The sequence below is a fragment of the Vavraia culicis genome (assembly GCF_000192795.1).
Source record: "Vavraia culicis subsp. floridensis unplaced genomic scaffold supercont1.1, whole genome shotgun sequence".
NCBI classification, from domain to species: domain Eukaryota; kingdom Fungi; phylum Microsporidia; family Pleistophoridae; genus Vavraia; species Vavraia culicis.
This window is the reverse complement of record NW_007360604.1, coordinates 212,039-225,667: the sequence shown is the minus strand read 5'-3', so window position 1 is coordinate 225,667 and position 13,629 is coordinate 212,039. Positions and strand designations below refer to the sequence as shown.

Genomic DNA, 13,629 nt, shown 5'->3' with positions numbered 1-13,629 from the left:
TAAGTACCGCTATATTCATCATCATTCGGGATAACCATGAGCAAGTACAAATTTACTTAATATTTAACAACACGCTAGCCATCATATAAAAAGCTTATGTCATCGGAGTTGGTAGATACTATGGGCAAATATGGCAATGTAGGCCGATGCACTCTAGAAGAATACCATTACTGATCACCAGCGCTGCACCTAACCATTATGTATAGCACCTTATACGCCACTGCACTTTTATTCTATACGTAAAAAACGTACTGTGATCAATAGCACTTAAGAATGGTGAAAGCGATTCACAACATTTAATTATTACCGCTCCAAGCCAGCATTAAATAAATTACCGCTTTGAACAGCAACATTATAACATTTTCATTTATCTATTGTATTTGTTCATTCTCTGCACCGCTCTCTTCATTTATTTCTTTTAACAAACCATCTACGGTAGTATTTTGGCACCAGAATATTCTTCAACTCTTTCTTAGACCATCAAAATACCATCCGAACTAATTTTATGACGAGCTACAACTTCGTGTGTAAACGAAAAGCATTCAAACTTCAAGCGCAATTTGTTGTTCCTGCCAGCAATTGAAGTGGCCCACGATATCAGCATCACATAAACATTTGTCTTTATCACCTGCTGTAAACAAATACAAGCAAAGATAGGTGGTGCTGGCATGTTGATTTTGTATGAGATTAACATAAGGACGGGGTACTTTAACACCACAATAATGAGAGTAACAACCGTGTTAGGCTACACGCATACTTATTTCACTTATGGCTTCAGGACTATTCGCCTTTTTTTGGACACGTCCATACGCCATTTACAATACGAGATAAGAAATCATAAATCGGAGATTCGGCTGAACGAAATACACACTCTGCAGAGTTGCACAAAATGTGGAAAAGTGTTTCGAGTAGACGGAGAACAAAGGGATTTGCAACCAGACAAACATTGTTGTGTGCGATTTCTGAGTCATATAATATCAACCGAGACGTGCCGACATAAAAGTAAGCAGAAAGCAGTGCTTTTCTACGATTCAAAGGCAAGAAAACGCTGTAAATGGTACGCAACGATTATTTTTAGAAAGAGTATCCGCAAAGATAGATGCTATATTCAGCGGATTGACGAATTAATGGAAGAACATCAAAAAAATACCGGTGATGTAATGACCATACAGCAGTTTTTGTTCTTTAGGAACGACACACAAAAATATTTTGGCATGATGAAAGGTGTGGCAGCGATCGTAAATGCAATTCTTTCTGGATGCTCGTTTATAAACAGCAAATACCGGTTTGAACTGTTCTGGTCGCTGCGGTTTTTGTACAAAACAAAAAAAATGTCGATGAAAAGCGCCGAACTTCTGCACACGCAGATGACACAACGATCTTATCGATCGTACATGAGCATGCTCGGTGTTGAATCGCAACAAAAACTTCATCAGCAGTTGCACCTATACACACGAATTCGAAAATTCCATAAACTATGTAATTTCTTGAAAACTCGCAGCCAAACAAAAAAAATGGCATTCTTGCTGAGCGGATATTACTTTGAAAATAGAACCTGCGTGATAAACGCACCTTCATTTTTCGACATGGATGAGGAGATAAGAGAAATCGTTGTAGACGACATTTGGGTGTACGAATCGTATAACTTCCCGATCAAAGTGTCTTGTAACACAGAAAGTAGACGACTGAACATGCTGTACAAATGTGGTGACAACCTAAGCAACGATTTCTTTATGCTATGTGTTACTGAGTATGTCTCCTACCTCTTGAAATTGAAAACGGCGAAGTACAAGATTTTGCTTTTTGCTAGCCGCTCGGGAGTGATCGAGATGCTGGAAGCCGAGACGTTTTCAGCTACATATAGGAATAAAACTGCCGATCTGAACTCGCTGAGCAGCACACAGCAAGAAGTCCTCTTGAAGACATTTGCTGCCTGTATACTAGTGGCATACCTGTTTGGAGTCGGCGATCGAAACGATGACAACTTTCTGGTCACTTCTGGAAAGTGCGTACTACAGATTGATTACTCATATATCCTGGGCAATGACCCGAAACCGTTTAGAAATAACGTTGTTATTCCGAGAATAATGCAGAGGATTCTTCGCTCTGATGAACTGGTATTTGAGAAATTCATGTCGTACTATACCGAGTACTTCTTTAAAATTCGTGGGTACAAGGACCAATTGCTCGTATTTTTTCGTTTCGTAAATGTTCATCCGTTTTCTGACGCGGATATTATGGCAGTACAAAAATACTTCACGGCCAAGCTACACCTCGAACAGTCCAAGAACGAGTTGGCCCGTACTATGAGAGAGGAAGTTAGAAAGGGAATGACTTTTAAGTTAAGTGGATTGTATGCGATGTTTAATGTATTTGGCAAGTACCTACGAAGATAGGTACGTTCACGGAATGAATAACCCGGAAAACGAGCACATCAACTGCAGAAAACATGGTCAAACGACTTAATTTTGCGAAAGTATCGTTGAGCACGCGTATAAAAAGACCATCGTACGTGCCAATCCTCTGTTTAACGCATTTTAATAAAATTACCATGGCGAATAGCGCTACAGTTCTTGTTTTACAACCTGTATAACATCACCATCACATAAAACATGCTCCTTCCCGACTCGCTGCGGATTGTGTTTAACACTAGCGCCCCATACCCATGCGTACGTAACCTTTTCCTTCATGTTTTTATGTATGGCATCACAGAAGTCGGCAACCGTGCTGTTACGCTTCAAAACCACCGGATCACCAATTTCCATATTCTTTGGCTTCGGAAAAATTCGTATCAAATTCAGCTCTTTCCAGATCCGGTCCTTCAGTCGCTCAATTCCCCAGGCATGGTACGACGAAATAGGGAACGAATTCCGCAAACGACACATTACCTCCAATTCCGCAAGAGAAACCTTATCAACTTTATTTAAGAGGTACAAGCAAGGTATATAAACAATGGAGGACGGGTTGATGTGCATTTCTATGGTGTCGATGATATCATCAATAATTTCGTTCTCAGCATCGTTCACGTTGTGCGAGTAGTCCTTCTCAATGATAATTTCACACGAATTTATGCGGTATTCTTTTAGAATGTCCCTTATAACGACCTCATCGATTTTGATGCTGCTGATCAGATTGACACCTCCCCGTTCTCGCGTGCTAAATTTTATCTTTGGTTTTTCTTTGTTCAGCCTAATGCCAACAGCTTCCAACTCCTCTTTGATTGTTGTCAGACCGGTCAAGCTCTTCGTAGAATCCAGAACAATTACCAACAAATTGCAGGTCTTGGCAACAGAAAGTACCTGTTTGCCCCTTCCAGATCCCAAGCTTGCACCCTTTATGATTCCCGGTAGATCAAGAATCTGCAGCTTGGTCTGGTGCATCTCCATGATACCGGGTACAGTCTTTAAAGTGGTAAACTCGTATTCTGCAACAACGCTCTTTGCATTTGTCAGCTGATTCATCAGCGTGCTCTTTCCAACGGAAGGAAATCCGATAAAACCTATTCGAGCGATTCCCGATTTCCTCACTTCGAAGAAAGAGCCCTTTTTCTTTGCGCTTTTCGATGGCGCAATGAGTTCGCGTGTCAGTTTTGACAATCTAGCCTTCAGAAGTGCAAGGTGATGGGCTGTTGCCTTGTTCTTCTGTGTGCGGGCCATTTCATTTTTAATATCGTTGATCCTCTCCACGTTTGACATGTAAGGGTTCCCAGCACGGTTCAAAATTTTTGTGTAGCGTTGTGACCGAATACACGATAATAACCGCGGTAGAAGAACAAACAAACGAATTACCATGGCGTAGCAAGGCATACATCGATCAATTCTTTTTGTTACCGAAGTGACCCGTTGCTACGATGACGAACTTGAAGAATTCTTCGTATGCAATTGGGTTGAGCTGTTGCAACGGCCTGATTGATATTTGTACCTTTCGTGGTGGCAAATGGCGTGTTATACACCGCAACTGAAGGAGCCCTTGCGGTTTAGGCGGCCAAGAATGGTTTGCAATATTGAAGTCTTAAGCTCATGTTTCAAGCTTATCCTGAAAAAAGTGCTATTACGTAGCGTTTAAGTATAAATAAGAAAAATATGTTTATCTGTTGTTGATGATGTGTGCGGAGGTAAACGTATGTTGGTAAAAATGGCATTGGTTAATGTCCTTTTAAACACAAAATACCGATCTGTGCTTCAAACCGATTCCGTGATACGAGCAGTTGTTTCATGCAGCCAGCATATATTTGTACAGGTCGTAATTATGGGAATCAACGTAAAAATTGCTGTTCCATAAAAACGTGTTTTACCGCTGTAAGCGCACTCATAACCGGTTTTGATGCAAAAGGTCTTTCCCATCAAAACCATCGTTTATTAATCGTAATTTTATTAACAATTGTTCTTTAAAAAGATTTTTTATGCAATGAGAGCATGATGAGGTACTAATTTTAATATTAACAACCAATGATGTCATTGTGAAGGTGAGTACATAAAATACGGTATAATAGCACTGTGCTGCCATAGAATAACATCGTAATCTCAATTACTTACCAATATTCGTTTTATTGAGAGTTAGTTACAAACTTATTCGGGCTGTCGTTCGAGATGCTACGTGCTGCTGGGAACATCGCACATATATCAATGGCTGGTGCGCTAAAGTACTGTTCGATCTCAAAATGATTCTGATTGCTGACAATATCCGTGATATTGTCCTCAACCGCCCATGCCTTCTTCTTAAAACTGGTTTTGAACACATCCTCGTTCTTTGCGTTGAAGGATGGCAAATTGGTCTTCGGAACAAAAGAACTCGGGTCAAACGACTTGCGAGGTGTTGAGAACCTCAGCCCAGACATTTTTTTGTCGATAGCCTTCCTGTAGATCAGATCTGGTCTTCGTGATGTGGGAATGGTCTCTTTGCCAGGCACCTCAAATAAAGGCTTTCTAACGCTTTGATCAACCTTATTGTTCTCCTCCACTCTTATCGACTGATCCATCAGGCTGTTATTTACAAGGATTGATTCGCGTATCTTTTTCTCTAAGAAGAGATTCTTTACTTTCTCAAATGCTTGATTTAGCTGTTTATTCTTCTGCATGAGGATATGCTGTCGTCTAAGCTGCCGTCTTGTTTGGTGATGCTTCTTTTTATATATGTTCAATCTCCTGACGTAGCTGTTGTTTTCATCCTTAAGATCACCGTTGGAGGAGCTATGCGAGGAGGAGGCCTTCTTTGGAAGAAATATTTTTATGCTGCTCTTCCTACAAGGGAATGGCTTCATCAATTCCTCAACCAGCTGAGAATTTTCTATCATCCGCTTGTGGAACCGTTCCTTCTCCAGGTCAGGATTGATATTCTCTTCGTTATGGCTCCTTTCAGGCACGCGCTCGATCTTTCCAGTGATGTCTACGCCAAAAGGCGGCATCTGAACGTTGTTATTTTTCGGCTTTAGCACGTTTTTACTCTCCTCCGCGATTTTTTCGGCCAATCTTTTGCTCACATCGCCCTGCAGCTGTTCAATTTTACTGCGGTCCAGCGCACTGATCAAGCAGCCGCTATAAACGTTCTCCTTTCTAACGCTTTCATCCGTTGTATGAAAAGGATTGTTCTCATCATTCGTTTTTTCATGAACGTTTTCGTTACTCGTTCTGACGGTAGATGCGATGATAGCATCGTTTCTGACATTGCGCCTGCATACACTTCTCGTTTTTTTACTTTCCTTGTTTTTGTCCATTTCAAGTGCGTTTAGATGCTGCTGAAGAAAAGTCACCTGCTCAACAGGATCTTTTGTAAGTTTGCTGTGCACCGCACGTTCTTCTATCCTCGCACCATCTACCGGACAACCCTCGTCTTTTTCCATTTTTGTACCATGTACAGGTTTGTCACCGCATTTTGCTACTCTTTCTGTAGCACTTTCTCCATTTTCATTTCCATTCCTTGTAGATTGCTTTAGAAATGTTGTGGCGTTCCCACGCCTCTTGTTCTTAACCAAGCTACCTATTGCAGTGGTATCGCGCTTCTTTCTTGTCGTTGACCTGATTGTGCTTGTACCATCCTCTCTTTCATGTTCAACTCCACTGACCACCGATATATCACGCTTCATCTCATTCGTTGGATTGTATTTACATTCATCTTCCAACTTTACATATTCATCATCCCTTTGAAGCTCTTTCTTAACCGTAATACTTTTTTGTCTCCTCTTACATGCCTTAATTTCTCTTGTTCTTTTAATTTCATCTTTGTGTTCTTTTACCAACCCGTCTTCTTGTTCCAAATGGTCTTTGCTCTGTTCTTCTTTGCGTTTGTTTCCAACTTCATCTTTAATATTTGATTTCTTCTTCATTTCATCCTTTCTTTTAGTAATCTCCTCTTCTTTCTTCCTAGCCATCTCATCCTTTCTTTTAGCCTCTTCCTCTTCTTTCTTCCTAGCCAACTCTTCCTTTCTTTTAGCCTCTTCCTCTTCTTTCTTCCTAGCCATCTCTTCCTTTCTTTTAGCCTCTTCCTCTTCTTTCTTCCTAGCCATCTCTTCCTTTCTTTTAGCCTCTTCCTCTCTCTTCTTCCTAGCCATCTCTTCCTTTCTTTTAGCCTCTTCCTCTCTCTTCTTCCTTAATTCATCCTTTTTTCTCTCTATTTCATTTTTTCTTTGCTGTTCTTTTAGTGCCAACTCCCTCTTCCTAATTTCCTCTCTCATCTTCATGATCTTTTCCTCCTCTAACTTGGCAATTTCCTTCATTTCTTTTAGTTCAATCAACTGGTAATCATCCAATGTTTCACGCACACCATTCATTTCCTTCTTTACTAACATCTCTCCGCTTGCTACTTTTGTTTTCTTCACATTTCTCTTACGCTCCTTGAACCTTCGCTTTTTCTCTTCATTTATTTCATTTTTCATTAACTTTACGGTTTTGTTCCATTTTCTCATGACCTCGGCGTAAATCGTCATTTCCAATCCTAAGGTTCTTTTTTTTCACCTGCTTAAAAATAGGAGCGGTGTAAAAATTGATGGTGTGTGACACGTACACCCGTAGCTCCGTTAAAACTAACAAACTATTCGCCCGTGTTTGTATTTCACGCGGTGTTGATCCAGTAATACGATTTGGTTACTTCTAAGAATACGCGTAATAAGCACTTAAAGAGAAAAATACAAAGTAAAAAACAATCCTGTAAGGAACAGGATGAGCACAGTATGTAACGCTGGAACTGTGCCCCTAGTACGGTTGTCTCCAATATTTTTTTTCACTAAAAATACTTTATTTCCCACTCCACACTCCTCATCGATAATTTACCTGTTATGCCATTAATTCCGCTTCGATCTGTAAGTGATTATTTATCTAATGGCGTGCAGCAAAACTGCTATCAAAAACACATCTCATGAAGTGTTTTACAGGTACATGTGCATCGGGTAAACCACAAAATACAGAATAGCATAACTTTAGTTAATGGATGTTGACCAATTCCTCAATCCACGGCTCAATATCATCATAGTTGGAACAAAATCGGGAAATAACATCTTTAAACTCCCTGTAATTGGCAAGCACGTCGCAATCTATGAAACAAATGGATCCTTTCGTGCCATCTTCTGTTTCATAGGCCGTTGCATCGTTATAATTAAACACGAAGTTTGTTCCGATCACCTCAATAACATTCTTGATCTGGTCAAGTATTTGATTATCCTCGTATTTTTTGATAACGCCTATCGATCCTGAGCTGGTCGAGAAATAGTACGTGTCTCCGTCTTTCTTTATGTTCAGCGAGCCTCTTTCAATGCATATTATTCCCTCCTGGTAGTTGAAGCTTCCTTGCTTGATTATTTCGTTGTCCAAATCATCACTAACACAGTTGAACAGGTTACCGATTGCATCCGACACCAAATACTCGTCATCGATTTCTATTCCTTCATCAGCAACGAACTTTTCGAAGCACCGGTTTCTCTCTATGATGGTATTGGTCTCAGGATCGAACTGATAAACAGAGAAAGAGCGGAACACGTCACATATCATCAGGTTAAACGCGTTGAACCTGATTTTCCATGGAAATATAGGACAGGGTATCTGTGCAAGCTCGACCAGTACCTGGTTCAAAACGCTATAGATCGTCAGAAAAACACCGTGTGATGTAGCTATGTAGTCCTTATACACATCAATGGAGAATAGCGCACCCTGCTTGCAAACCTCATAGATCTTCTTCATCCTTTTTATCAAAATCAGCTTCGAAAAATTGTTGTCCTGAGAGTCTTTGTAATTCGTTGCTACAACGAGGTATTTGTTTATTCTCTTTGCTGAGCGTATCACTTCATTAGCAATCGTTATATTACGCTCTTTGCCTCTCTTAACGTGTGTAAGGATCGATGAGCAGTCTTGTCTGTATCCTAGGTAAAAATCGTGTCTGCCCTGTGTCAAAAAAAGACCTTCCCCTTCGATTGCTCTCTTTTTGATCTTGAACACCGGCTCAGGCCCTAGTTTTGCTGTAAAAATGGACTTCTCTCGGGTAAATAGCAGAACATCACCACAATGCATCGAAGACAGATCATTCAGTTCAGTATCATAGCAGACCAACTGCTTGCTAATGTAAATTACATTTTTACCAACAGCAAACACACCATCCCTGTATTTCTCCAAGTGTATGATATGTTCCATTTTGAAGAGCAGTTTGGCCTGCTGCGTGGTCAGGTCCATCACATAAATTCTTGATGTGAGTGTACTTACAATTAAATAGGCGTTGCTCATTTGCTGTGCGCTTTTCAGGCACTCAAAATCGAAAACCTTGACTTTTACTAAGTCCTTGCTCAAAATATGCATTTTGTTATCAAAAGTGGACACCATCACAAGATCTGATACGCATTTTATCAGGCTGATCTCCGCGTTAAACACAATTGCGCAGCGTAGGAAGAAGTTTTGCGTGTCATAGACATCTATTTCCTGTGAGTCTGTGTACACTACCACATGATCATCCCCAATATCCGACAGAACGATATTTTTTGATTCCTTGGCCGTAAGAAAGGTTGTTAGCTTGTAGATGTGCGTCTTGGTGTTGAACACACAGCAATTATCAAGCACCTTCAAGTTCTGTATCTCTCCTATCTTCTCCCAGACCGTCTTGCCCCTCATTATCAGCCCCTCGTTTAGAAACGACACGATGAGGTACTCATCGTACCTCCAGGATCTTTTCACAATCTTAGGAAAGTTAATGTGCTCTTCGTATTCTACCGGTATTTTATAGCTCATCTCGCACATCGAGTTGTTGAAGTTCATCCCAGATAAAAAGTGCAGGTCCTTCCTAAAATGCAAATTTGTGGGCTGTGAAACGTTCTCAAGCGTGTCTGTGACCGTTACGGTGTTCTGAATCTGGAAAAGAATGCTGTGGCCGTAAAATGACAGTCCGAACAGCAAGTCATTCGTTGGAACAACGCAATCAATTGTATCGCTGAATCGGTGCAGAATACTTACCTTGTCACAGATATACACCAACTCTCTATCCTCCATTGTCAATAGCAGTCCATTTTTGTATTCTATACCATTTATCATGGACGGGTTTGCGAACTGCATGTCCACATGGTTGTCGTCATCGATAATCGTAACCATCCCGTCCCTGAATACGTACAACTTGTCACTCGCCATAAGTATCCTGTGTGCGTTTGACATGATCTTCCTATCTTTGAACATGATTCCCTTCTTGTTCTCCTTGAAAAGATAGTGGTGGATGTATGTCTTGCCCTCGATATCGCCCAGCAAAGCAACTATCTCATTCTTGTGCACCAGGATGTCGTACACATTGTACGCCAGCAGGTCTTTAAGATTGTCATCTATTTTTATACTATTACTGGCAACATGCATTATGCTCAGCTTGTTGTTGTTGAACAGTATCACTATCTTTCCGTTGGAATACACGCATTTCTGTATTTTATTCTCCACTCTCCAGAACCTCTCCTTTGACACTCTTCCTCTTTTCACGACTTTCTGATCGCTAAAGACCACATATTGGTTGTCAAGAGATATCAAAACAAATTTCTTGCTCTCGATCGGAATTATGGACACAACAAAGGAGCCCAACTGCAAATCTCCTATTTTTTTAAGCTTGCCAGCAACTATTTCGTAGAAATTTATGTACTTCCCTGTGCTCACAGCCAAACACATCTTTTGCTGGTAAAAAACATTCGCAGCGCAGATCACCGAAGATGATTTTTTGATCGTCCTGATAGCAAAATACATTGCAGGGGCTGTGAGAATTTTAGAGCTTTTGGACACGAAGCGATTGCTTGCTACGGACAAAGCGAGGAATAGGCGCTGCAGCTAATAAGCGAGTTTGCTTTGGGAAATTACAGCTGCAAAAGAGCAGAAGGCAAGGAATAGGGTGTATCACAGCATGGTACATCCACTAATGTTGATCTAATACTCAGCGACATTCTACATAGCATTATGACTGTGGTAACTCATACGGGACTTTCACTCAGGAATTTTGTTAATTAACAAAAAATTAACTGCTGAGCAACCCGTGCACAGATGTTGCTGCACGTGAGCGGTATTTTCTCATTAGTTCGCTTATGTTCGACCCGTAGACCACAACTATTCGTTTTTACACACGATTGCAGAAGAAAACAAATTTACGGCTTTACAAGGAAAGATACAAATTGGTTAGGAAACAAAAAATGGGAAGGAAACAGACTCTGTAACGAGACGTTATTCAATACCGCTCAAAAATTAACAACCTATGTCATCCCCAAAGTAGGGCAAATACGATTGAAAACAGTTTACTTCAAATAAATGAAAAAGTCATTTTCGTTTCCACACAACATAAAACGTGGTTAGAAATATGTTGATTCAGCACTTCCCACACGTGTGATTGATTGTATTTAGAGCTTGTTGTTGGCTCATGGTGAATCAAAAAACACTTCATCACCCTCCTCAAAGGCAGGGAGTCCGTAGAAGGGACAATCTCCGCACCTGAACGCATCTCCCATCTTACATCCACCACATCCTGCATTTGCCAGTTTTTTGATCTCTTCTTTGTTCATTTTCTTGAGATCCTCTGGATCAAGCTTCTTCTTTCCTTCCGCCCTGCCACAAACGCAATTTTCACATGCCCGCTTTTTTCTTTGAACATTTCTGCGGTTTAAGGTGTTTCCCGCAGAGTCCTCCTCAAATAACTCTTGTTCATCATCATTTGTCCGTCTATTCTTTACTTTTAATGCACCCTCAAGCAGTTTCTTGAAATCGTTGTTTTCCATGGTTACCGCGGTTTCTTGGGGTTTAAAATTCGAGCGATAAATATGAAACGGTTTCACACTTTTTGGCCAATTATCGAATACATCAATGCACAAATACAAAACAACGTATTGATCAGCACAATATTATCAAATTACCATGTATTAACAGTATCAAAGATATAAGCACACGCACGACTTGGTCTTACAATTTTTATCAAATTAACTTCATCACCATCCTTCCACATCGTTGCTCTCTAAACCAGCAAAAACTCATCCATTTTGTTTTTGCTGCTATTATTTTTATAAAACGGCTGTTACGCTTTATTGCCAATCTTTTTTAGTTGTGAATACTTTTAGAAGTCAAAGAATTATTTATGCATCCGAATGGTGTTCTTGATTTGTAAAAGATGAAACTGCCGTAATGAGATAGCAGAAAAGTCTCTTGCACAAAAAATAAAACGATACGTAGTTTCTATTGAGAATAAGCATTTAAATTTGAGATATATTCTGTGGCACCTCATCTACTAATTCTTTTTATTACCAGGTTTTAAAGTTTGCAACAGCTTTAAATTGGTGCAACGGTCTGTTTGTACGTGTTCATACCGACAAACACCAGCAGCAAGTACTTGCCAAGCGCTAGTTATCCAGGCTTTAGTTACCTGCAGTCATCGTAAACATCGTCTTAAGGTATTTTTTAATCCACCCCACTTCAATGATACTGGCGACAAACAGCATCAAAAAGATTGAAAAGGCGAGTAAATCGGATGATAACCAGCAGTTACTGAGTAGTATGCAGGAAGAAATAGATAAGAACGACCAGGAGCTGTTAAGCACTATTACGACCTCATATGCGCAAATCATAGACTTTTGCATAACGCTGAACGGGGTGAACGAATCTTTGGAGAATCTGATCGAATTAAACAACCAGAGCAACAGCTACTTGCAGGACACCGCACAGAAGATTAAAACAAATCTTGAAGAGTTGAAGAGTATCGATGAGACAGAAAAAAATATCGATGATGCGTTAATTGCGCTCCAAAAAATTGATAAGTTTGATGTTTTGATCGAAACGCTGCAGGAAACAACCGATATTTGTGAAATAGTTGCCAAATTGCAGGAACTTGAGAGATATTCGCTTGATTTCAGGAAGTTCAGTTTTTACAACAAGTTTAATTTGAGGTTGATCGATAACAGAGATAAAGTACTGAAGAAAATTAAAAATAACGTGAAAGAGTGGATAAACCAGATCAAGGAATTGTTCAATTTCTTGGGATGCGAATTTGTGAAGAAGATGAGCGCTGAGCACTCGGTAATTTTTGATTTTCGATATGATTTGGAAAAGAATGTGCCGATCCAGGAAGTATACGATTTCTTGTACATTTTTGGAACGTTGAGGGATAGGCGAGAAATTATAGACAAAATGAATTATTTGAGAAAGAATCTTATGCTTGGTCTTATCAACGAGCATAGTGATGTACAAAACGATGTATACAATGTGATAGGCTTTCTTCTTATAGATTTTTATCTGCTGGATGTGGACATATCGTTTGATTTGAAGGAGAATTACGGAGAATTGGTGCGTGGTTTGTTGCAAAGCATGAGGGACAAACAGTCTGATGTTTATGAGCGAAAGAACGATCTTCTGGTTTTGAAGATGGCTCTGATGATGCTTAGTTACAGGTACAAAGATGCCGACGATGAGCTGTTCAAACTGATATTTGCGTTTTTCCAAGAGGAGAAAGCCAGCATTAAGAAGTTCACAGATATTGAAGCTTACATCGAAAAATGCAAAGAGATCATGAAAGGATATTTGATTAGAGATGTTCAGATGTTGTTTTACAAAAATGTTGATGATCTGCTGTTGGAGTACTTTTGTCTTGACGAGGAGTACCTGAGGGTTTTAGATAGAGTGTGTGATGAGTTTGCCGGTTATAAATTCAGGGCACAGAACAAAAGGGAGAAAGAGACAGCAAGCAACTACAACAAAATCAAGGATTATCACCGCAATGTAATGGATAAAGCGTTGGATGAACAAAATATTGACGAGTTTAACAAGTTGATTCAGAAAGAAACCAGCGAGTTGAATGGTATGCAGCTTAATGATAGCCAGAAGAAAGGATTAGTTGATGAAATTAAGGCATATTGCTTGAGTAAATTGCAAAGAAAAGAAAAACTTAACGATCCGAAGAACAAAATCAATTACAACGCTAAAAGAGCGCTATTAATGAAAATGTTTGATCAAAACTTACGTTTGTAGAAGTATTTCATTAAACTCAGCATGAAAATAATCTTATCATCAGGTCTTCCAGGCTACGCGCCTTCCTGATTATTTGCGTATGCACAATTGGGGGACAAGACCGAATACTTTAATTCTGTTTTCTACTATCAATGTTGCACACATCAAATAAATTGGGTCACGTATGATTTACGGAATCATAAGTAATTTT

General features: G+C 39.8%; 6 protein-coding genes across 6 annotated transcripts; 2 read left to right on the top strand and 4 right to left on the bottom strand.

Annotated features, from left to right (window-relative positions):
* Nucleotides 1-668: 668 nt before the first annotated feature.
* On the top strand, nucleotides 669-2,561 carry VCUG_00109 (uncharacterized protein; the record flags this gene model as incomplete). Its single annotated transcript, XM_008074938.1, has 1 exon — nucleotides 669-2,561. One exon carries the CDS (start codon nucleotides 669-671, stop codon nucleotides 2,394-2,396), a length of 1,728 nt encoding a protein of 575 aa, XP_008073129.1. The 3' UTR covers nucleotides 2,397-2,561.
* On the bottom strand, nucleotides 2,520-3,695 carry VCUG_00108 (small GTP-binding protein domain; the record flags this gene model as incomplete). The annotated part of the gene is made up of 1 exon (XM_008074937.1): nucleotides 2,520-3,695. One exon carries the CDS (start codon nucleotides 3,693-3,695, stop codon nucleotides 2,565-2,567), a length of 1,131 nt encoding a protein of 376 aa, XP_008073128.1. The 3' UTR covers nucleotides 2,520-2,564.
* A 717-nt stretch (nucleotides 3,696-4,412) lies between these two features.
* VCUG_00107 (uncharacterized protein) lies at nucleotides 4,413-6,922 on the bottom strand (the record flags this gene model as incomplete). Its single annotated transcript, XM_008074936.1, has 1 exon — nucleotides 4,413-6,922. The coding sequence occupies one exon, from the start codon at nucleotides 6,920-6,922 to the stop codon at nucleotides 4,547-4,549; it is 2,376 nt and encodes a 791-aa protein (XP_008073127.1). The 3' UTR covers nucleotides 4,413-4,546.
* A 291-nt stretch (nucleotides 6,923-7,213) lies between these two features.
* Nucleotides 7,214-10,187, bottom strand: VCUG_00106 (uncharacterized protein; the record flags this gene model as incomplete). The annotated part of the gene is made up of 1 exon (XM_008074935.1): nucleotides 7,214-10,187. One exon carries the CDS (start codon nucleotides 10,185-10,187, stop codon nucleotides 7,416-7,418), a length of 2,772 nt encoding a protein of 923 aa, XP_008073126.1. The 3' UTR covers nucleotides 7,214-7,415.
* A 523-nt stretch (nucleotides 10,188-10,710) lies between these two features.
* On the bottom strand, nucleotides 10,711-11,275 carry VCUG_00105 (uncharacterized protein). Its single transcript, XM_008074934.1, has one exon. It carries the CDS (start codon nucleotides 11,201-11,203, stop codon nucleotides 10,847-10,849), a length of 357 nt encoding a protein of 118 aa, XP_008073125.1. The 5' UTR covers nucleotides 11,204-11,275; the 3' UTR covers nucleotides 10,711-10,846.
* A 619-nt stretch (nucleotides 11,276-11,894) lies between these two features.
* VCUG_00104 (uncharacterized protein) lies at nucleotides 11,895-13,460 on the top strand (the record flags this gene model as incomplete). Its single annotated transcript, XM_008074933.1, has 1 exon — nucleotides 11,895-13,460. The coding sequence occupies one exon, from the start codon at nucleotides 11,895-11,897 to the stop codon at nucleotides 13,437-13,439; it is 1,545 nt and encodes a 514-aa protein (XP_008073124.1). The 3' UTR covers nucleotides 13,440-13,460.
* Between the last annotated feature and the right edge of the window lie 169 nt (nucleotides 13,461-13,629).